This window comes from Periplaneta americana, chromosome 6 (genome assembly GCF_040183065.1).
Source record: "Periplaneta americana isolate PAMFEO1 chromosome 6, P.americana_PAMFEO1_priV1, whole genome shotgun sequence".
NCBI classification, from domain to species: domain Eukaryota; kingdom Metazoa; phylum Arthropoda; class Insecta; order Blattodea; family Blattidae; genus Periplaneta; species Periplaneta americana.
The window spans coordinates 124,890,183-124,913,677 of NC_091122.1; the positions used below are offsets into that span (position 1 = coordinate 124,890,183).

Consider the following 23,495-nt stretch of genomic DNA (forward strand, 5'->3'; position numbering starts at 1 on the left):
CAACTTGAGTGGCATTAGAAAAAAACAAAGGTACCTATGTGTCAAAATTCCCAGCCTATCTATGCTGGATGTCCGATAAAAGATTTTTATTACCACTTTTGAAAAGTCACGTATTTAAAAATTTTAATTAATGTGAAGTCTACGCTTGGTGGATTGCACTGTGTTTATCTACACGTGGCCTTATGGTTGACAGGCCAACACGTAAATCATCTTCAAGATAGAACAGACTCTTCCCTTGTTTAGATTTCACTATTTTCATGGTAGAAAATGTTCATTCACACAAGTATGACGTTGAAAACGGCCCTCTTTGCAATTGCGGGATACTGACATCGCGCATAAATCCAAAAAGACTGCACTGAATTGTCTAGAAATTTTGTTTTCATAGTAGAATCGTATGACAAATCTAGCAACTTATTTTTCTCTTTGATAGGTTGATGGTATTTTGAATGTTGAACTCACCAGAAGTACCAAAAGGAGAAATTACTGGTTCTAACTCTGAAACGGACACACTAGGGAAGTACCGGTACTTTGTTACTGAAGTTTGTAACACATTTAGGTGCTTGCTATTAACTTCTTCAAGCATTCTTTTTCACTTTCAGCAAGTCGATTTTCAAAACTCTCAACCAAAAGAAAGGGCAATAATTTACTCGCTATAACCGAAGACTCCCAAAACTTCAGTTTTTTTTTTTTTTTTGTAAAAACCTTGAATTTTGTTTGTGGTTGAAACAATAGTTTCTGTTTGTGTTGCATGCTTGCATTTAAAAAGTTCAGTCTCGACAAGATATGCTAGTTTCGCATACTAAAAATTATCTTCCAAAAGTTTAGCATAGCCTACTCTGGCTTTTCGTTCTCAAAAAAATAAGAAGTAGAAGCTCGTCTTGAAGCTCTACCACTCGCGTCCACACCTGTGGAGTAACAGTAGCATGGCTGGCCGAGAAACCAGGTGGGCCAGGTTCGAATCCCGGTCGAGGCAATTTACCTGGTTGAGGTTTTTTCCGGGGTTTTCCCTCAACCCAATTTGAGCAAATGCTGGGTAACATTCGGTGCTGTACCCCGGACTCATTTCACCGGCATTATCATCTTCATATCATTCAGACGCTAAATAACCTAAGATATTGGTACAGCGTTGTAAAATAACCTACTTAAATTTAAAAAAATCTACCACTCGCATCATTGATTTACCTCTAGAAAGCTACATGAGAATGATTACTTTCTGAATGTCTTTTTAGTTTATTCGGCACCATCGACTGATTTGACAAAACATTTCCGCATATAAGACACTCGGGATTTTGTTTATATTCATCTCCACACCACGTAAAACCATATTGCAAGTATTCATCACTATATTTACGAAACACAGTAGCCTATGCTTTTGTGAACCCTGAAGGAAATTTTCGTTCAAATTAATTGAATTAGTACTTCTGTCATTTAACCCAGAACTTGATTCAGATTGTCTTTTTCTAACTAAAAATTTACCCATGATAAAATCTAAATAAAGCACTTTTGATAAAATAGTCGCAATATCACCCCCTCACACATATACTGAAACTGACGATTCTGAACTATTACTAAGTGGGAAGAGTAAACGAATTACTAAGCATTGTTGCAGATGTTCACTTTTATTATTATCGCGGGGCAGAAAAAATTGAACTGAGCATTGTTGCAGGTGTTCACATTTCATTGGTAAAGTCTGGCTCAAAATAAACTGTAACATATAAAAGACTTCGTTGTAAATGAAAAAAAAAAAAATGCTTTGTTAAGAGACTTTCTAGATGGCATAAAATTTATTTTTCAATTCCAAAATATCGCGATACACTCCATGGAGCTGCGCGACACACCAGTTGGGAACCTCTGTGTTAGCTTGACTTGTTAAAATATAAGAAAGTTCGAAATGTTACCGGTACTTGAACTCTCTGATACGTGACTTAAAACGTTTCATTGCTATATTATCATTCAGATTTTCATACAACAAACTTAACGTTATCAAATAAAGTTGTCTTCAAATTTTCATAACCATAAATCTTTTCAAATTATTAAATAAAACTGCCTTTAAATTTAGCCGTGCAGTTTCTGATTAAACATATTCGCCTACCGATATGTCAGTTTTCTGTGACCTATTATTAGCTATAGTTTGTATAGTTACTTTTCACTCAATGAGGATTACAGCTTTGGAAAATTTATTTATTATTTGAAGTATGTAGATTGATTAGAATAGTGAGCTTCAACTTCTCCATCAAAATTTGTGCAGCCCTTCCCAACTGCTTTATAGAATGAGAAAAATTTACAAGTTTCTCCAGAACCTGCACCATCATAGTCGTTTTGTAAAGATCCATGACTGTAAATGTGTAGCCAGGTTTCACAAGGATATTTGCTATTAATTGTTTCTAATGTTAATTGTTTTGCTACATTTGGATTTATATCATTTTTAACAATTGAATCGGTCGGAGCTAAAAGGAATTAAGTCACTTTTGACAACCTTTCAGGAGAAGCAAAAAATATTCATCTAATAACACAAATATTATATTTTTATGTTATAGAAGACAAAAGAATATTTAAAAATCTTAGTTCCTTCTTCCACCATTCGATTCGCATGACATAAGTTGTTCAAACTGTTGCATAACCCAAAACTTCATATTTTGACTTAATTCCTTTCAGCTCCGACCAATTCAATTGGTTCCAATAAGTTGTTTTCAGTTTGAATATTTATATATTCCAAGGGATTTTGTCGGATGTGTAACATTTCAATGTTAGTTTGGGGAATGAGATGCATTCGTAATCTTTTAATTTTCTGCATAAATCCTTCTTGTGTTTTTAATTTAATAGGCAAAATTTTATATTTTCTCCAATAGTCTATATTAGGCAGTCTGATTAATTTCTCATACAGGATTTCTGCTTCTTCAAACTCGTGTATCAGTGGTTTTTGTTGAATAAGTTGTCTCATTGAATTTATTGGTGTGGAGTTTATTTAATTTTATTTAATTGTTGTGGAGCAGCTGTGATGACTATGGGGTGATGTTGGTCGCCTTCTCGTGGTGACCCCTGAACTATGTTCAATGAACATAGATAAAACGACCATTCAACATGCTCAAATGACAAATTTAGTAAATGTAAAAAGTTTCGTTTACAAACTAAAATATGAAGTTTAAAATTTTTAAGTTATACATATCAAAATTTTCAATCTATACATAAATAACACATTAATTGTTAAATCCATAAAGATTATTTCTCAATTGAAAGAGACCTTTTAATAGTGATAATGGCAAATCTAAGGATGAGTGCTTTATCTAATCCCACTGATGTCCAGAAATCAGCAGAAAATTTTGGAATGGTTCCCCTTGCTTCAGCCATCAACCCTGCTACTGTCAAATTTTCTAGATTATATTTTAGTTTGTAGTAATCTATTATGGGACAATATACAGTTTTTTTTTTTTTTTTTTTCTAAAAATTAACCTCTTCTGGCTGACCACTATGAGATTCAAACTGGACTGAAGGGTCCAGAATTGTTCCAGATTTGGAGTTTGATTTAAATGCCATAATATCTATGTCCTGAGTACTGCCATTTGTGGCCAGACAAGAAACCTCCTCATAGATGGTGTAGCCATGATCCCTCAAAGCTTGAGCCATTGTGCTTTGAATGCGATGGTGCCTACTATTGCGCAGTACTTCCCCATATGGACAGGAACCCAAGACGTGTGTAAGAGTTTTGTGCTCTCTGCAGCATCGTCTACAGAGGACACCATCTTGAGACTTGTCTGGCAGAAAATGCACTGTAGACAAACCTGCTATCATTTTAATCCATTCAGAGCACGATAAGTTCTTATGATTACGAATTCACTTGTTTGCTGGTGTATTCTCCCCATAGTGCGACACCTTTGCTTTTATGAGGAAATTGGTTCCACAGAATTGGTTCTTGTTCTCTTAGTGGTCGTCAAACTCTACTTGCATCAAGTAGAAGGTTGCGAGAATTGAGATTGGAGGTGGTAAATTGAATACCAATTATTGTTATGGTGAAGAACATTACAAAATGTTAATAAGTTGTAGTCTTGTTTCCCATTCTGTATAAAAGAGTTCTAATCCTTTAAGACGGCATTCAGTATACAGCATGTGGTAGGGACATTGGTAGGAAGATTTAAAATTTCTTTCTTTAAGTTCACTCTTCAGAATTTTGTCACTATTTTGTAAAAAGGTGCTACAGCTGTACCAGTTTTCAATTAAAGATTGTGATCTCAAAACGTGCTCAGTCCACTTGGCCATTTTGATGATTTATACATACGTATGATTATGTTTTGGCCCTCTGTCAGTGTATTTTAAGCACGTTTTCTTCCAAAACAACACCAATCCTTGTCTAAAAGATTGTGTCATTGTGCATGTCACTTGGAAACTCGCTCAGTCCATAGACCGGTGGATACAAAAACTAGTCCAGTCCTTTCATAAAAATGGACTAAACGCGTTTTGGAATCACACTCTTCAATTGTTTCTCATAAGATCTGTCAACATAAAGATCATAAACATTTATAGTGAAAATGCATGTAAAATCATTGCATCATTTATTGATAAGATTTAAATTACAGATATATAATATATACTTCCCAAGAACACAATCTGAGAAGGCATAGAAATATTCTCCACAACCATCAGTCTTAAAGTATTCATTTCATTTAATTATGAAAAAATATGGCCAACAAATGTAGTCTACTTCAAATTGAACAGAACATTATCATGTTTAAAATATTTAAGATATGCAATGGTATTTTGTCTCGTTTGTTACATGCGACCCATTCCTATCACAGAAATATTAGCTCATAGTACATCTTCTGACAAGAATATTTAAACCCTAAGTATAATTGCATAAAATCTTTATATACAGTGATGTCTTGTTTGTTCTGTTAACTTATAACAAGTCAGCAATCCGACTGATTAAAAGAGGCACAGAAAGTTCTAAGTTATCCGTAGATAGAATAAAGTCTGGGAATTAGTTTCATGGAATGTTCGTATAATTCTGCTATTAAGACAACATTACTGTGTTGCTTTAACATAGAGGCAGTAGAGCAAGTGGACAGCTTCAAATACTTGGGGTGTACCATAAGCAGTAACATGAGCTGCTGCCAGAAAGTCAAAAGAGGATATCAATGGCCAAGGAAGCTTTTAATAGAAAAAGGAGCATTTTCTGCATACCTCTGGAAAAAGAACTAAGGAAGAGACTAGTGAAGTGCTTTGTATGCAGTGTGGCATTGCACAGGGCAGAAACATGGACATTACGACGAAGTGAAGAGAAGCGACTAGAAGCACTTGAAATGTGGATATGGAGGAGAATGGAACGTGTGAAGTGGACAAACAGAATAAGAAATGAAGCTGTGTTGGAAAGAGTGGGTGAAGAAAGAATGATGCTGAAACTGATCAGGAAGAGGAAAAGGAATTGGTTGGATCACTGGCTGAGAAGAAACTGCCTACTGAAGGATGCACTGAAAGGAATGGTGAACAGGAGAAGAGTTCGGGGTAGAAGAAGATATCAGATCATAGACAGCATTAAGATATATGAATCATATGAGGAAACGAAGAGGAAGGCAGAAAATAGGAATGATTGGAAAATGTTGGGTTTGCAGTGAAAGACCTGCTCTTGGGCAGAACACTAAATGAAAATGAAATTTTAAAAACGAAGTTTTGTCTTCTTCATTCTTGGATACACTTCTTTTAACACTTATATAATCACTGATTAACGTTACTGAACAAGTAATAACTGATTCACTGCATTAATATTGTAAATTTGGTGGTAAATTACCTGATTGACTAGTTTCGACATGGTTTGCGTCATCCTCTGAATCCCAGTCATAACGAAAACCATGTTGAAACTAGACAATCGGATAATTTACAACCAAATTTACAATATTAATACAGGGAATTAGTTATTACTTGTTCCATAACATTCATCAGCCAAGTTTTGTATTTAAATAAATTATACAGTACACTCTTTGTAAACGATTAAATAAATAAGTGAAGCTCTTATTCACGTTCAGTGAATTATAAAAAATTGTAACAGTAGCAGCTCTGGAATGAAAAACAGATAGTTCGCTAAGATGAGAATAATGAGCAAATACAGTATTACATTTCAAGAAATACCTTAACAAACAAATAAAAACATAAGCTTAAAATGGAGTAAACGGAAATGTTTGATACAATAAATATACCGTAATGAAAATGATAAAGCAGCACTCACTCTTGTAGTCACACAAGCCAATGAAGAACCGTCACTGCTTTTGTATTATTCTTAAATACCTTAACCTTACAAAGTAGAGCTACTTGAATGTCTCTTTTATAATAAGCATCGAAGTCTTAAAACACGTATGAGGAATATAGCCCTATAGACTTATGAAAAGTAAATGAAAATATAGACTGTAAAAGTAAAAAAGTAAAACTATCTTTAAAAAATTACCTCATCCTATAAAAGAATAGTAATTCTATAAGAATTCTACCGAGCATTTAAAAAAGCTTAAAAATGTAAGTAGGCCTATTAGGATGCCTAGAACTGGTAACTCTGATGCCAAAGTCCTAGCTACGCTGAATTGTAAAACAATTTTTCATATATTATTTTGGTTTTGCACTTTTTTTTTTTGAAAATATTATGCAAGCTATTATTGACATACTATGATAATGCGTTTATGAGTGACAGTAATGTGTATTTAGGAAACACATGGAAGGAATACAAAATTTGCTCTGTTAAAAAATTACGTGCAGTGATATTATGATTGAATTTCATGTGAAAGGGAATAAAATTGTTTAGCATGCTGTAACAGATGCAGCATCTTATTTGAAATTTATGTGATTAAACTCAAGTTAATGTAATAATTTCTCCACATTTTACAAAACACCAGATAAAATGTAATATGTAATTTATAAAGAAAATGTATACTTCGTTTGTTAAATACAATATATGGAATGAAAGACAGGTTCCTTAATAAGGTTATGTAAAATATATCAAATTAATTTATCTTACAGAGGATTTACATTAATGTAATTTTCATAGTCTTACTTTAAAAAATGTTTGTCATTTCAATATGTTACTGGTACATAAAAAAGTATCACTTTCAAATGAGGGGGTCAGAAGCAAAGGTGCACTTAAATTATTTGTGAGAAAATGTGGTTGAAAGTACTTAAGATTTCATAAATTCTGTTAAATTTTTTATTTCAGTTTTAGTGTGTGATGTGGTTAGAAGATGTATTCCTTTGCCACTAAAATTTAAAATGTTTTAGCTTGCCTTAGATGCACTTAACTCATGTTCTCAGAAATGTCACTTCTACCCCTTTGCTTCTGACCCTCTCAAATGTGTTCATATTAATACGTCAATATTCTTTAACACTGTTACATTAGGTGAGAACCTCGTGAGGATGGGATCAAGAAGGAATTGTTATGACAGACAATAACAGCGAAGGATAGTAGAATTGATAGTAGATGAATACAGCATTTGATTTTAATTCAGCAAGTTTAGTACCAATACTAATCATTCAATTTAGTAACTCAAATAAGGAACTATTAATTCTAATTATTGTTCGTATTTGAGTTATGTCAGCCCTGAATTCAGTTCCAAAGGATCCATTGTGTTTCCGTTTATTAAATTTCTGTTATCTTGATACAAACATCAGAGATTTTTACTATTCACAAGAATTACAGAGATATCTGCCTTCTGACTACAAAGTGCGAAAATCTGGGTGAGGAAATAGTCCATAATTTACTTTGAGCTCTCTTAATCCAGGGACATGGTTCTTTGACTTGTCATACATCTACGAAATAGACATACCGGTGTGATTTTACCCACTTTCCTTCCAAAGGAAACCATACTAAAAATATATCTATTACCCTTAAAAATTCGTCTCCCACGGGCAGATTTGAGTCTGTGAATCTTGTATCTAGTGACAAGTATAGTACTGGTAGCTGTCTGAGACGATTCGTAGTAACAGTAGGGTGGCAGTAGTAAATTAAAAGAGAAGACAAACATGTATTCAGATGCGACTAAGGCTGCAGTCACATTGGAGGCATGCTTAGGCAAGTAAAATGGAAGAACCTGCATACCCAAGAGAGTGCCTAGAAGTTTGCTCTGAAGTGTAGTCACATTGGATGCAAGTAACCGCTTCCACTTCCAGTCTAGTTGTCGAAATGGATTCTTCGGATGAAGAGCATTTAGTGTTATAAAATGGAGTGTTGAAGTTTTTAATGATAGATGAGGATGCATTAAGGGATGAATGGGTGAACGAATATTTTAAGAACAGGGAGGAAGATAGAAAATATAAACTAATTTTTCCCGATCTTCTTAAACAGCCAGAGTTATTCTTTAATTATTTTAGAATGTTCTTACAAGATGTATCCTAGATTGCCCTTTTTTCTTGAATACCGGTACATCATCATCATCATCATCTGTGGTCATACAGCCCTTTTAGTTTAGCCTTGACCTCCTTAAGAATTGCCGCCCAATCTTCCCTCTCTAGGGCTCTCCATCTCCATCCCTTAATTCCTGCTTTAACTAGATCTTCCTGAACATCATCCAACCATCGTAGTTTAGGTCTTCCTGTTCTTCTTTTACCACTTAGCGTGGCATCTAATAATCTTTTAGGAATATTATTATTGTCCATTCTGATAATGTGGCCCAGCCACTCCAGCCATCTAATTTTTATATCAGTGACAATACTTGAATCTTTATATAGTTTTTGTAGTTCAGAATTGGTCCTAATTCTCCACTCTACCTTATCATAAATAGGGTCATAAATTTTTCTTAAAATTTTCCTTTCCCACGTATTTAAGATGATCATTGCTCGTTCAGGTAGAGTCCAGGTTTCGCTTCCAAAAGTCACTGTAGGTTTAATAATTGTTTTATAAATCCTCACATTCATTTTTTTGGAGATATATCTGGTTCTTATAATTTTATCTAATGCTCTGAGGCTTCGATTGCCGATGGCTATTTTATCCTTGATCTCAGTTAATATGTTGTTATCCTCGGTGACTATCGAGCCGAGATATCGGAACCTTGACACTTTCTCAAAAGTAACCTCATTTAAGACAACAGTTTTTACAGTATTGTCTCTCGTGGTTATGTTATTCATATACTTTTGAATACTGGTACATGCTATTAGTATTTCAACATCCATTGTGGAGAAAATCACTCACAAAAATAGGTACAAATATCAAGTCACACAGGCAAGCATGCTAGGAAAAACAAATTTATTTGATCGGCGGAGACGGGTGAACAAGCATGCACAAGCTTGCGCTTGTAACTTGCTTCCAGTGTGAACACCTTCGCTGCACCACCAATAATTTCAAACAGACATTCATTAATTTTGTTTCTTCAGGCACGCTTAGCACGCAGACGCTTCCATTTTACTTTCCAGTGACCGCAGCCTAAATAGGCTTGACAATACTTCGATTTTTTTTATTTGAATCTGTGAATCTCGGATCTAGTGACAAGTACAATCAGGGCCAGCGTTAAGAGTTGTGGAGCCCATTTATGTTGTACGAGGATGGATCGAAAAGTAATGCATAACACTTTTCTGTGGCAACATATTTCATAGGTAAGCAAAATGAAATAATGCACAAGAAAGCCCAGGTTTGACATATTCTTCGACATCGGAACCAAGTCTCTGGACACATTTCTCCCATCGTGACACCATATTCAGTACACCTCTTTCATGAAATTCCGTTTTTTGGGCATATAGCCACCTGCACAAAACTGATTTCACTTCTTCATCTGAACCGAAGCATTGTTCTAGGAATTTCTTCATTGGTTCAAAGAGGTGAAAGTCAGACGGTGCGAGGCCTTGACTGTAAGGTGGATGATTGCCACCTTCATGATGCTTCTGACATTGGGTGGTGTTGCAACGGTCACTGGTCAGCCGGAAAGTGCTTTGTTGGCGGACTTCTTCGAAGAACCTGCACCACCTGGAGATGTTGCTATGGTCCAGACAATTAAGTGCCATACACCTCCAATATTTCCCTGTAGATTTTACTCGAATTATTAGTTTTTCGCAAAAAAAAACGGACTGCACCTCGCTGCCCTTCACAAGTGAATGATGGTAGAAAACTCAGTAGTTACAGCTTGCTCTGCCACGGTGACATCCAATCGAATCATTGCTGTCTGTAGCGCAAGATTCAAATTAACTATCTGCCAACTTTGAACGTCCTAACCAAAATAGTATTCCGTAAAATAATTGTTGTGTGTTACTTTCCGATCTACCCTGGTATTTGGAAATATAAACAATGTTGAACATAAAAATAAAAAAAGTTCAGTATTTATTTAGAAACTGCATGTGATTTAATAAAAAAAAAAAAAAAAGAAGCTCTTAAATTCTTGATAAATTTTTCAAACTCCTATTTATGCAAAATAAGTTTTTTGTCATGACTGCCATCATAACAGAAGCGAAAAATGTCCTTAAAATTGCAAATGATACCAGTGTGTGTGTATTTCAGATTTCAGAAGCTATTTCCTCAAATAGGCATAATTAACTTATCGCATATATTAGATTTGACTTAACTGCTAGAATTCTCTTGCTCTCCAATATAGGAGAGTGACGTAGCAAAAAGTATAACCGTTTTAATGTAGTTAATGTATTTATTGCCAGGAACTCAGCATTAGTTAACAATAAGAATAATTTTATTAAGTATTCAATAATTTTCATTTGTGTCTCTTAAAAAAAATGAATGCCACATGCAATTGAACCTGTATTCCCTGCTCCATAAGCCGAAATGATTATCATTCCCCCATGCAGTTGAACTGAACACTCATTATTGAACAGACATCATCCGACATTTCAATTCTTTATCCTGTGAAAAATACGCAAGAGTGGATATTTATGTAAGCAGAAGAGAGTCTTGATTTTTCGAAAAAGAATCATATGGTGGAGTGTGTGTGTTAATTTTTCTTCACCCTGGTGTACATACAGCATATCCATAGGCATTTTGTTTTCTGCATCATAAACATATCACTTGATAATTAAATTAAATTCAGATATAAAGTTTTATGTAATTTGATAATGTGTTAATAAATTGTTTATATGATGATTAAACTTACTGCTAGTGTGTGATCAATAAAAATTGTTTCTGTAATAGAGGAGCAGTTTATGCTTACTAAAGAAATTATGTAAAACTATTCTTCGTTGTACTCCAGCAAAAATGGTGATTTGATGGATATCTTTTTTAAATTGATATCACTATTTCGGCGATGACATTATTCTCAAACATAATGCTTACATACCAGCGGCCATCTCTAGGCAGAAATAGGCTCTGGAATGAAATTATAGTAGTGCTTGACTAGATGTTATCATGCAACATTGCATTCTCATGCATAGGTTAGAAGAACCCGAGAAGGGGTGAGCAATGGTAATAGGAAGAGAAGCGGTGATGAGGCTCCCACAGTTTCCATCGGGATCTGAAAAAATACGACGAGATGTAAAATACAAAGAATGTACGAATTGTGGGCTCCAACAAGAAATATAGTATGTCGATGTAGGGTTTTATAAAGACTGTATTAATGTTATTCAGAAATAGAGACATTATTCAAGAATTAATATTGAGGAGAAAAATTCTGATTCGGCGGAGCTCAGTGGTCAGAGCGCTTGGTACCTAGAACCAATGACCCGGGTTCGATCCCCAGCACTGGAGCGAATTTTTCTCCTCAAATATTAATTGTCAACATTACAGAGATTATTCTGTAGGGCAAATTAATAAATCCATAATATTCTCATAGCTAGCAGTGCATCATAACTGCGGAATCCCGGCCAAATAAGTCACTCAACTGAGTGCGCTCCTAGTATAATGGCAGTTGACACTAGACATATACGTCAACATATATGCCTAACTTGGAGTCAGGCCACAAAGGGAAACACTGAAGGAGGAAGATTCGATCCGGTGCTGTGGATTGAATTCGGCGTAGCTCAGTGGTCAGAGCGCTTGGTATGTAGAACCAAGGATCCAGGTTCGATCCCCAGCGCCGGAGCGAATTTTTCTCCTCAAATATTAATTGTCAACATTACAGAGATTATTCTGTAAGACAAATTAATAAATCCATAATATTATTCAAGAAGTTCACACATTAAATTTATGTAAACTATTGCAAAATAATAGTAATAATGATGATGATAAGTGAAGTGGGTAGGCATTAGATACACATGATGATGATGATTATAATGGTAAAACACACACTACTGATAAGAAACCTTAGATTAGAATCGTACAATCAGTCCCAGAACTCAACTAGAATCAAGAGAATAAAATAAGTATAGAGATTCTTCGAATAACTGTCTTATTTAACCTAAGGAATAATACAAATAAATTATATTAGGTTATTTATACAATTGAAAAACATGACAAGTGCTTTTGCCAAATTAATCGCATCATCAAGTCAAAAGACATATGATAGTGATACTGATAGCATAAAGACAAGAATAATATTGCAAAAAGATTTGATAAAATGCATTCTTGTATTTATGCTAACAGTATCACTATCATATGTCTTTTGACCTGATGATGCCACTAATTGGCAAAAGCGCTTGTCATGTTTTTCAGTTGTATAAATTACCTAATGTAATTTATTTGTATTATTCCTTAGGTGAAATGAGACAGTTATTCGAAGGATCTCTATACTAATTTTATTTATATGTTAACTTGTGGGACCAATATGTCTCATAAATTAAATAGAATCAATAGGTTTATTTCAGCATGGTTTAGAATCGATTCTGAACTGCCTGCTCGTGCACAGTAGCTCAGTGTGCGTTCCAACAAGACTAGAACTATTCCGAATCGATACTGAACTCGCAGTTCCCTGTTCTAACGCGATTTAGAACTCGTTCAGAATGAGTGAAATTGGTTCTCGATTAAGAGCAGGAACTGGGAATTCTGAACTGTTGACGCATACACAGATGGTTTAATCTGAAGTTATGGTTAAAATGCTTCGAGACTAGGCAGGTTCAAATAAAAAATAGTCCATCATGAGTGATTTGGAAAGTGATAGTGATATATTTTACGAAGAATTAAGTTCCCAAGATGAATATGATTTTAATGTGAGAAGAAACTCTGACGGCCATGAAAGAAGAGTCCAAGAAATGTTCCAACAACGTAAAATCCTGAACTAGTTCTGACACCATATACAACTGCCACATGCATCAAAAGAAGTTCTGTATTAGTTCGGAAAGTGTTCTGATTTGCTTGCTGGAACAAACCTTATATCGCAATTTAAACAGCACTGTTGCTTCACATACTTTTTAAATTATTACATCTGATTTTCATTTTACGAAAATATGTGTCGAATTCCATTGTACCAGTTATACCATATGATTAAAGCACATTTTGTGGAATATAATAATTTTAATCATCTAACTTTACTTAATGAATAATGGCATATCTTGCCTAGATCACTTACGATCAGTATCTTCTACCTTGAGACCTACATATATAAACTTTGACCTATATATTATTTAGAATAGTTTATTATGGAAACAAAAATCATTATAACAATCGTGAAATCTTTTTCTCCGTTTAGTGCTATTTTTTTCATTCTCCATAAATTAACTCTGAAGTAAAGATGTTCGTCTAATTAGTCAAGAGAAAAGGTTGCATCCAGATAGACTAGTGGTATATTATAAACCTCATATATTTGATTTGTTGCAAAAATTGTATTTGTACTGCATACTCTATTTTACCGTAATTTCTTTCTTTCCAGATGCAAGATACTAGAAATAAGCAATTCATAAAATAAATGATGTAGTACGGTACTCTAAATGGGAAGAGGATGCGGGAAGAAGGTAAGCAGAAATGTTTAATACACATGTTTATTAACTCTGTATACTTTATGCCATATGATAAACAATCAGCTCTTTTTATTTTTCTTGAAAAATAAAACACTACAAGAAGAGAGCGCATTAAACTCTTAAAAGTGTTACTCACAATAATGTGTGCCAATCATAAAAATATATTTTAAGACTTTAAAAATAGACTAAAATGCTAATCTTTATTACACGTTTGTTGAGGTTACTGACACCTGGAAAAGAAAATGGTTGTATGTAAGGTCAACGAGTTCTAATGAAAGAAAAGGAAGTGACGTATAGTAAATTTAAATTACATTAGAAAAGAAACAATTTAAGTAAGTACAGTACTTAAAACTCTGCATTTAAAACATCACGATTACAGATAATTTCTGATTGCATAAATACGCAGCAAATTTTTGGTCTACTTGGAAATATTTTTGTACTACATATCACTAAATATAGATAAACACAATACTTACTAGTTATAACTTTCACACGGATGTTCTCTTTCATTTATTCAGCACTGATAAAAAAGTAAATCTATTATGGTAATACCGGTACAAGAGGGATATATATATATATAATAATGTGAGGGGGGAAAGGAGAGAGAGAGAGATATTAATAGTAACAGCCAATGGTAATTTGGCAACCATTTCTGAGAAAGAATGAAATAAAAATATAAATGAAAAATTAAATAATTACATATCATAGAAAATTAGCATATCTCTCTATGTATTCAAACAAGGCACAATCCGCGTAACTTAGGGTTGCCAGGTATTACGTTTTCCCTGTAAGCTTTACGTTTTTTCCTTACATTTTATGGCTTACGTTTTTCTTTAGCCCATAAAACTATTCCTTCCTTTTTCTTTAATCCATGCACATCAAAGGATCTTATTTTGGAAGTTCTGGAATATTGCAATTACAATGACATTACATAGTTATAGAGCTTTTCAGGGAGTCAAGAATTAGATTATTCTATCTTTGAAAATGAAGTTGACATATTGAGACTGCAAGAATTTGTGAACCTTCATGAACTGTGTGAGGAATTTTGTGAGAATGGGTTGTTTTATTAGAACATACCGTAATAATTATCAAGGAAGTGATGTTGGTAAGTGGCTTTATTTATTTCTTTTAAAGTTAAAAAAAAAAAAAGTGTTTCCATCATAAATAAAGACATAATTATGGTTCCTACTAGCATTCCAGCGTCTAATGCCTTTATAGAAAGGATTTTACACTTGAAACTATATTAGTTGAACCGTTAGAAGTGTTATAATTTAAACAGGTTATGGGTACCGGTACATTAGACATCTGTACCATGTACCAGTATGTATCTTTGTCTAAGATACATAACCTGTTTAAATTATATCACTTCTAACGGTTCAACTAATATAGTTTCAAGTTTTAAACAAGTGTTAGCGTGAACAAGAAATAATGATTTTACACTAATGAAGAATAAATGGACAATTGTTACAAACAGGAGTCATTGCGAGCTGATCAAAGCAGAACTACAAATTGTATTGAATTTGTCTTTCATTTGTGAACATTTTCACTTATTTGTAAAGCAGGATGAAAAATTGTTAAGCACAGCAAAACCTCAAGAGAAATACCAGAAGGAGTAGATTAAATATAGATTATGTAAACAACAGTGTTCTGTTCAGTGTGATAAATTAAATAAATCGTGGCAATCTTCCGTTTTTTTCTGACAAAAACCTGGCAATCCTAATAACTATAAGAACCACACAACCACAGCATCAATTTCGGTCATTGATAAAGCTGTTACTAAACTCAGTATAGACTAGAAGTAAAAATAGTATCATCACAGTAGCACGAAAACCACAAAACAAAACAGTAAAATAAAAAGTTGCAACTTCCATAGCCATAGTTATGGTGTAGTTCACAGTTTATAGTAAGTAGTTCATTAACAAAGTTTCTTTTTCTGAGTTCACGACGCTTTATTCTTAACATTTTTCGGAAATAAAACTATCAGTGAAAAAACTCCTACTTTTTGTGTACAATTTTCACGAATATTGTTATTAAGAAATGCATTTATAATGTCTTCATGAAATGGTTTGGTAATTTTTGTGAATGTAGCTTAACTTACAGAAGAATGGAAATACACGTTTTTTTTGCCTACTCTGAAAAATAGCATTGCTATGACAAACACGTTTTGAAAGTTAACTTTTCATATTAAGATGGCAATTTTAATATAATTTCGTACATTTCCGAAATTCGCTCAGAAAAGAAAAATGGTAGGAACAATATTTCATTAAGTTACATGGGTTTCAAGAGCGACAGTAATACTGTTGTTGATTGATATCTTACACTTAGATACAGCTAAGCAAACAGAGTTCTTTATATACCAAACGATTATAAAGAAACACAGATTGTAAACTTAAAGAAAATAGTCTCAGAAAGAGTCCAAGATTTATTTAAGAGACAGGTTATTGAAGCTTATATGTAAGGCATACAAATTATTTTGGATCTTCAAAATAATGTCTTGAGGGGGAAAAAAAATAAGACTCACAATGCCATTGAATTGGCTGGAAGAGGTTGCCACTAAATGTCTGGTTCAAAATTTAGTACATTTAGTACAATGTTTTATATTTTAAAAAGTAGTAACAAATTTTGTAAAAATATCTTTAAGAAGCATGATTTATACCCAGATGACAATGAACTTACTTCGTATTTAAATATTGTTCCCTTTACAAATAAGACATTTACAATATTATTATTCTTTTTTTTGTTCAGGACTTAAGGTAACTTATTCATTGAGCATACCTACAGATAAAATGAACAATGAAAAGCTGCAAATGCATATGTTAAATTCTTCTTTGGACAAAGATATACAGTTATGTTCAGGGCCATGTTTAGGACTCCATACGCAAATAATAAAAATAAAATAAAAATAGTCGTCCCCCTTTCAAATAAAAGATACATAGGATTAATTTTAATTTTGACTTGTTGCACTTGCCTAAAAATAATGCAATTTTTGCATAACTGAAATTATAAACATAAATGAGGAGATCAGAATGACAGTGGAGTAAATACTTTTCAATCAAAATCACTTGAAGGTTTATACTCTATGCCAAAGACACGTTCCATTTTATCCAAGTTTTTGTACATATTTTCAGAAATTTTCCGCCCCCCTAAAACCTCCCGTCCTGGGCACCCCCTAAATACGGCCCTGGTTATGTTTCTTAATTTGGAAATGCTCAAGAAAAATATGGTAACTTACTACCCTTTGGTAATTACATATAAATAGATAAACCAATGGATGAAGAACATAATTCAGAAAACTCAAGAAAAATCATTTGTAATGAAATAGACGAAGAACACGCTATAAAATGATTTTTAACTTATTATAATGATAGGTACAATTAAAGAGATTAAAAATATCGAAATCATTATTAAAATTTAAATTGTATGAAGCTTATTCTTTGTCTTGTCATGAGGTGTTAATTTCATAGTTTCATTTGGTACTGATAGTCATTAGCAGGGCTAGGATTTCATTGAATTTGCATCTTTTCAGTGGTAAACCAGGAACGTGCCTGCTTTAGTATTTATATAAACGTTTTATGAAAATTCATTCTTTTAATATGTACCGGTATTTTTACAACTTTATTTTACATTGTTTTGCCAATATTGGTTTAATAATGCCGTTTTGAAATTTTAGGTAATTTTCAGCTTCCCCCCCCCTCCTCCCTCAAGAACAGTGCCATTTTTATGTCTAAAATTTTTTTCTTTATGACACTGACTAACTGCTACGAACTAAATTCAAGTAACATTGTTTAAATATATTCTTCTTATATCAGTGAAAGTGGGAAGGACTTTTCAAGGTATGTATAAAATCTTTGTTGCCTGATAACAGACAATCAATTTCACTTGAAAATATCCACAAGGTATTCTTGTTCATTGCTACTCAGGCATTGTGTTATGAAATATTCGTAATTTGTGTAATACTTTGGACAGTTTTATACAGAAAGAAGATTAATAGCATTTTTAAATGTAATTTTCTAATATCTGTCAGAAGACAAAATTCACGGGTGATGTCCGTTTTATAAAGATGGAAATGTATTCCTGAAAACCATAATTGAACAACACTATAAATATTAAAATATTAAATAATTTCAACATTTCTGCATTTATGAAAATCAAAGAGTTTAGAGTCTGATTAAATTGCTATATAAAACTTTGTCAGTATAGAAGAACATGTAATATGTAATTGGTCCCTAACACTAATTTGTTATCCACAAGAAGTAAATAAAACATTTATTTTTATTATTAATATATTTTTTTTACTTTTAGATAATTTTTAATTCTTACCGATAGGTTATTTATGGGTATTTTAAGACATTAAAATCCTAGCCCTGGTGACTGGTATACGTTTAGAGAGTAAATTAGCAATTGTTGAATTCAGTCTTGAATATAGTCATTCAGAATAATTAAATGCATTAAAATTGAGTGTTGATATGCATATATTAAGGTAACTAATTCACAAAAACTGCAATTTATCAATATTTGTAACACATTCACACAGAATACTTTTCCAAAACAATGAATATATTTAGCTATATTCTACAAAAAGCTTTGTATTAATATACTGATACGGTATATAATAACTTTAACAGTAATTCTAAGATGGTGTGAACCATTTCATCTTACTGGACTGAGTTCTTTGGCAGTCTTCTAGATAAATAGTGTCAGATTTTTTCTTATCATACCGTACATAATTAATATGTTAAAGAACGTACACTATTCTGATTTGAAGCTGATTTTTAACGTCTTACTGTATTAGGTAAAGTTATTAAAATAATTATGCTCACTGCCCCCCTTTCCTGCACTAATTTAATTTTTAATTTTAATTTAATTTTGAGGATGTTATTTTAACACTTGCCTTGTATATATTCTGCACAAAAAATTCTTACTTTGAATCTACAACCATTAAAATTCATAATTAAAGCTCTTACCATTTACGTTTTTAGCTTTATTATTCCATAGGACGGCATAATACTTTAAACATACAAAATAGTTCAGCACACGATTAATTCCTTATCATATTATGTAGTATGAATAAACTACATAAACAATCTCTCTTAAGTAACAACATAATACAAGAGTAAATAAGCTGTAATGCGCAGGAAACGTATTTTTAATATAAAAATGGCTGCTACGGCCTTTTTTATGCTTGCAGATCTTTAACAGACGAGTACATGCAGCTTTCTCTCACTTTAGCTTTAATGTCTATTTTATATTACACTCTTAAATTCTTTTAAAATACCGCAATGAGAAACCAAGAGTCCATTTTAAATGCTATAAATATCATAACTCAAATAGAAAGTAGTAGAACACGGAACTCAAATATGACATAAAAACTTGACTAAACTACTACCTATATAAAAAATCAAGTAACTTATCTTTCAGTCGTGAAAATTGAGGAAAGATTATTGTTAAAAAAATTGTGTTTTAAAAGTAAACTTTCAGAAGTAATAATTAGAGGTAAATTAAACTAAAATGTGGCGAGATCCTTTATCTGAGAATGTTTTTATTTAACAGTTACAGTGTAATAAAAAAGCAGTGACAAACAGCATAAACTACTTCTCTTACTACATGAGCTGGCTTATTGGTTTTACATGATGGTATTCCTGCACATTTCTACCATCAGACACAAAATTATATCAATGCTGCCTGCACTTTGATTCACCTCTAAAAGTGAATGTTGAGTTGGTATAGACTTTACATTGCCAATCAGCTTCTTCTTCTTTTTTTTTTTTTTGTAAGGAAGTATTAAACCATGTTAATTGGGGATGATCCTTTCTTACATTATACTCATTAATCTTCTATCGACAATCAGAAAGTTTGAGTTTGTTATTCATTGTCAAAATGCTGACCATCAGCTGCCTGTAGTGGTAAGTTACCCATAAATGAACATATATAGGATGTAACTAAACATGTGGGAAACCTCTGGGGAATTGACAAGAGGACAAGCAAAAAAATTCATACAAACATCTGGTCAATTTCGTCTAGTTTCTCAGCTACAGCCTTTGTTTGTGGTGTACATATAAAGGCATAGATAAAGAAGTCACACGTAATTTTCTTCTCCTATTTCAGTTGCTACTCGTTTAGCCACCTGACGACTGTTGCCATAGCAGAAGTTTCTGTTTCGTAAACAAAGAATAATTGTTACTGTATTATTCTCAATTGACAAACCTATAACTCCATTATTAATGAGATGGATGTAAATAAAATGTAAATAGAATTTTCTATAAAGAAAAAAATTCGTGTAATTTGTCAATTAATCTTTATCTGTACGACTTACAAGCAAACATTCTGATGGGGGCAGATAAAAAAGTTAATTTTTTTTCTTCCACCATGTTAATAATGTCAAAAGAAGTGCTTATACAAATTTTGGCCACTCGACCGCAATTACGAGGCCACCAGAAAGTGATTTTCCCTGGGGCTGTTTACAGAGAAAAAAAGCACAATTGCATGGAAAGATTTATTGAAACTTACTTACTTACTTACAAATGGCTTTTAAGGAACCCGTAGGTTCATTGCCGCTCTCACATAAGCCCGCCATTGGTCCCTATCCTGTGCAAGATTAAACCAGTCTCTATCATCATATCCCACCTCCCTCAAATCCATTTTAATATTATCCTCCCATCTACGTCTCTGCCTCTCCAAAGGTCTTTTTCCCTCCGGTCTCCCAACTAAGACACTATATGCATTTCTGGGTTCGCCCATACGTGCTACATGCCCTGCCCATCTCAAATGTCTGGATTTATTGAAACAGATACAGCAATTGTTGCACTATTTATCAACATGTTCCCCACTGGAATTGAGACATATGTCATACCATGGGATCAATTTTTGTATCCTTGTGTAATAGAAGTCAGCCGCCTGGGATCGAAACCAGCATTTGACAGCCATCTGCACCTCTCTGTCGATTCTGTGATATGACAAATGTCTCAATTTCGGTGGGGAATATGTTGAAAATAGCTCAACAATTGCTGTGTCTGTTCCAATAAGTTTTTTCAATGAAATTGTGTTTTCTTTCTGTTAACGACCCCTGACGAATTAATTTTTTTTATGGCACTCGTAATTGCGCTCGAGTTGCCGAAATTTGTATAAACATTTCTTTTGACATTATTAACATGGTGGGAGAAAAAAATTTAACTTTTTTATCTGCCCCTATTAGAATGTTTGCTTGTTAGCTCAGAACGAACTTTTTTGCTTATTTTCATTTCCGCCATCAATTCCCCAGAGGTTTCCCAAATGTTTAGTTACCCACCCTGTTTGAAAAGAATAACTGAATCATTTATTATTGTAGAAATAACTCCAAATTTTGTTTGCTACTGTTTCGTCACAGTGTAACTCTGAAATAAAGTATTCTCATAAGAAGTATAATAGGGCATTTAAAGCGTTTGTTTTGATTCCTATAACAAAAATTTTACACAGATGGAACGTTCTGTGTACTGGTATGCAATCTGCAGAATCATATCATTTATTACGCACAGAAAATCTGTTTCATAATAATACAGCAAGTCTTCAACAAGGAAGCTTCAGTCAATGGAAACTTAAAGTCTAAATTTCTCTTTCCTTATTTATATTGTGGCCAAAGTATGTTGAAAAATCCCTTTGTTTATGGAATTTGATCTTTCACGCTGGTAAAGTTATGTATTGCTTTTAGTTACTTAGTATGCTGATAGACAACATAACAATATATCCAAGCTACTGTTTCTATCGTATTAAATTCATAATATATTTTAGTATAATATAAGTACTACATAATTATCAACAGTTTCAAGAAGTAAAATAAGTTCTAATTACAAAATACTGAGGAAAAAAAAAAGGAATGATGAATCAGAAGGCAATTTTTTATGCTTCCCAAGAATTAAAATAAAACATTTAGGACTGTGTCCTTTATTATTCTTCAACACTCTTTAAATTGAGAACTGTATTTTTTGTTGACCTTACAACAACCTTAACTTTTCCTTTTAACTGGAGGGACCAAGTGATTGAGCAGACAGAATTGATCTACACCTGTAAGTGGAGGTATTCTGCTACAAAGAGCCGTAGAATCTTGTTGAGGTTTTCAACCGTTGCTATGCTTACAGCATTGCGATTGTCTTCTTCTGTGTGCCACACTGATGGGAATGGAATTGGTATCAGATGCAAGATTGGTACACCTAGAAGCATAAAAATAAAGTCACTTCTGTTGCCGATGAAGATAAAAACAGATGAAATCAGGTAAGAAAGAAACAGTGTTCGTATAGGCTTCCGTGGCTGGTGTACATGGTGTGTGGATAAGCTTCAGGGCTTCTACCGTGTTGTCTTGGTGTTAGTGGCTGACGTTTCGACCACTGTGTTGTGATCATCTTCAGAGCAGTTGTTGGATAAGGAAATAGTCTGCGAGCTCGTATATTCATAGTAGTCTCGATGGGAGGAGTACTTGCAGTGATATGTCGTAGGTTCTCCTTCTGGCATCTGATTGGTCCTACGTTGTCCAATCCGGTTGAGATCTGTATGAAGGGGAGTATTCATATTAAATACTCCCCTTCATACAGACCTCAACCGGATTGGACAACGTAGGACCAATCAGATGCCAGAAGGAGAACCTACGACATATCACCGCAAGTACTCCCCCATCGAGACTACTATATATATGTGTATATATATATATATATATATATATATATATATATATACACGAGCTCGCAGACTATTTCCTTATCCAACAACTGCTCTGAAGATGACCACAACACAGCGGTCGAAACGTCAGCCACTAACACCAAGACAACGCGGTAGAAGACCTGAAGCTTAGCCACACACCAAGAAAGAAACAGTGTTTACTACATATCCAAATAATTAAGCCATGGGCTAGTTTTAGTAGTAGTAGTAAAAGAAGAAATAAAAAGTTGTAAGACTTAAGATATCACGGTATTTGCCTGTTTTATAGTGATGAAGGATGGATAGAACAGGGAAAAATTCTCTCCGGCACCAGGACTCGAACCCGAGTTTTCAGCTCTATGTGCTGATGCTTTATCCACTAAGCCACATCGGATTCCAGCTCTGATGCTGGATCGAATCTCCTCAGTTTCAGTTCTATCTCTCAGTTTTCCCTTTTGTGGCCTATCCTCATGTACTGTGTCACAGAATTGTGTGGCAATGGCACAATATCAAACGCACTATGTACATTACGAGTGACTAAGTGGCCAAGATCCGATGGGATGAGCGCTGTCTTGAATCACTAAGTGATTACTTACACATATCATATTATTATGATGTACTTCGGTACATCATAATAATCTTTTTTATAGTGATATTTTCCATCTTTATCTTGGGCAGCTAATGCTTCTTGGTGATCTACATCATGTTATAGTTCGTTCAATGTAGGATCCCCTCTTAATATATTACTCTCTGCATGTGTTTGACCAACTCTACTCCAAGCTGTTGTTATGTTGCAGCTTATTAATTTCAAATATCTATTTCGCATTTATATGCCTCTCTTCGTGATATGGAATTCTACATCCACATAAAAAATTGACGACATGTTATATTAAACCAAATATCTGGGCTTCTAATTCATTTTTACAATTTACAATTTGTTCAACAAACACAATATTATTCGTCACCATATTTGTTATGCATTGTAGAAACGAACTTTCGTTTATCAATTACTTTTATGGACAATTTCACAATGTATGAGGAATTGT

At 33.5% G+C, this 23,495-nt stretch overlaps 1 protein-coding gene across 2 annotated transcripts in view; it reads right to left on the reverse strand.

Moving 5' to 3' along the window:
• Positions 1 to 4,534: 4,534 nt before the first annotated feature.
• The window catches only part of LOC138701704 (glutaminyl-peptide cyclotransferase-like), a 32,819-nt gene continuing 13,858 nt past the window's right edge, over positions 4,535 to 23,495 (reverse strand). The window contains exons 6-7 of one of the 2 annotated variants that reach the window (XM_069828887.1): positions 21,823 to 21,968; positions 4,535 to 11,408 (exon numbers count right to left, since the gene is read on the reverse strand). In XM_069828887.1, coding sequence (XP_069684988.1) covers positions 11,319 to 11,408; positions 21,823 to 21,968 — 236 coding nt within the window. In that variant the 3' untranslated portion in view covers positions 4,535 to 11,318. Of the gene's footprint in view, positions 11,409 to 13,820; positions 21,969 to 23,495 lie in introns of those variants that run through there. The other variant, XM_069828888.1, reaches the window with a different exon arrangement.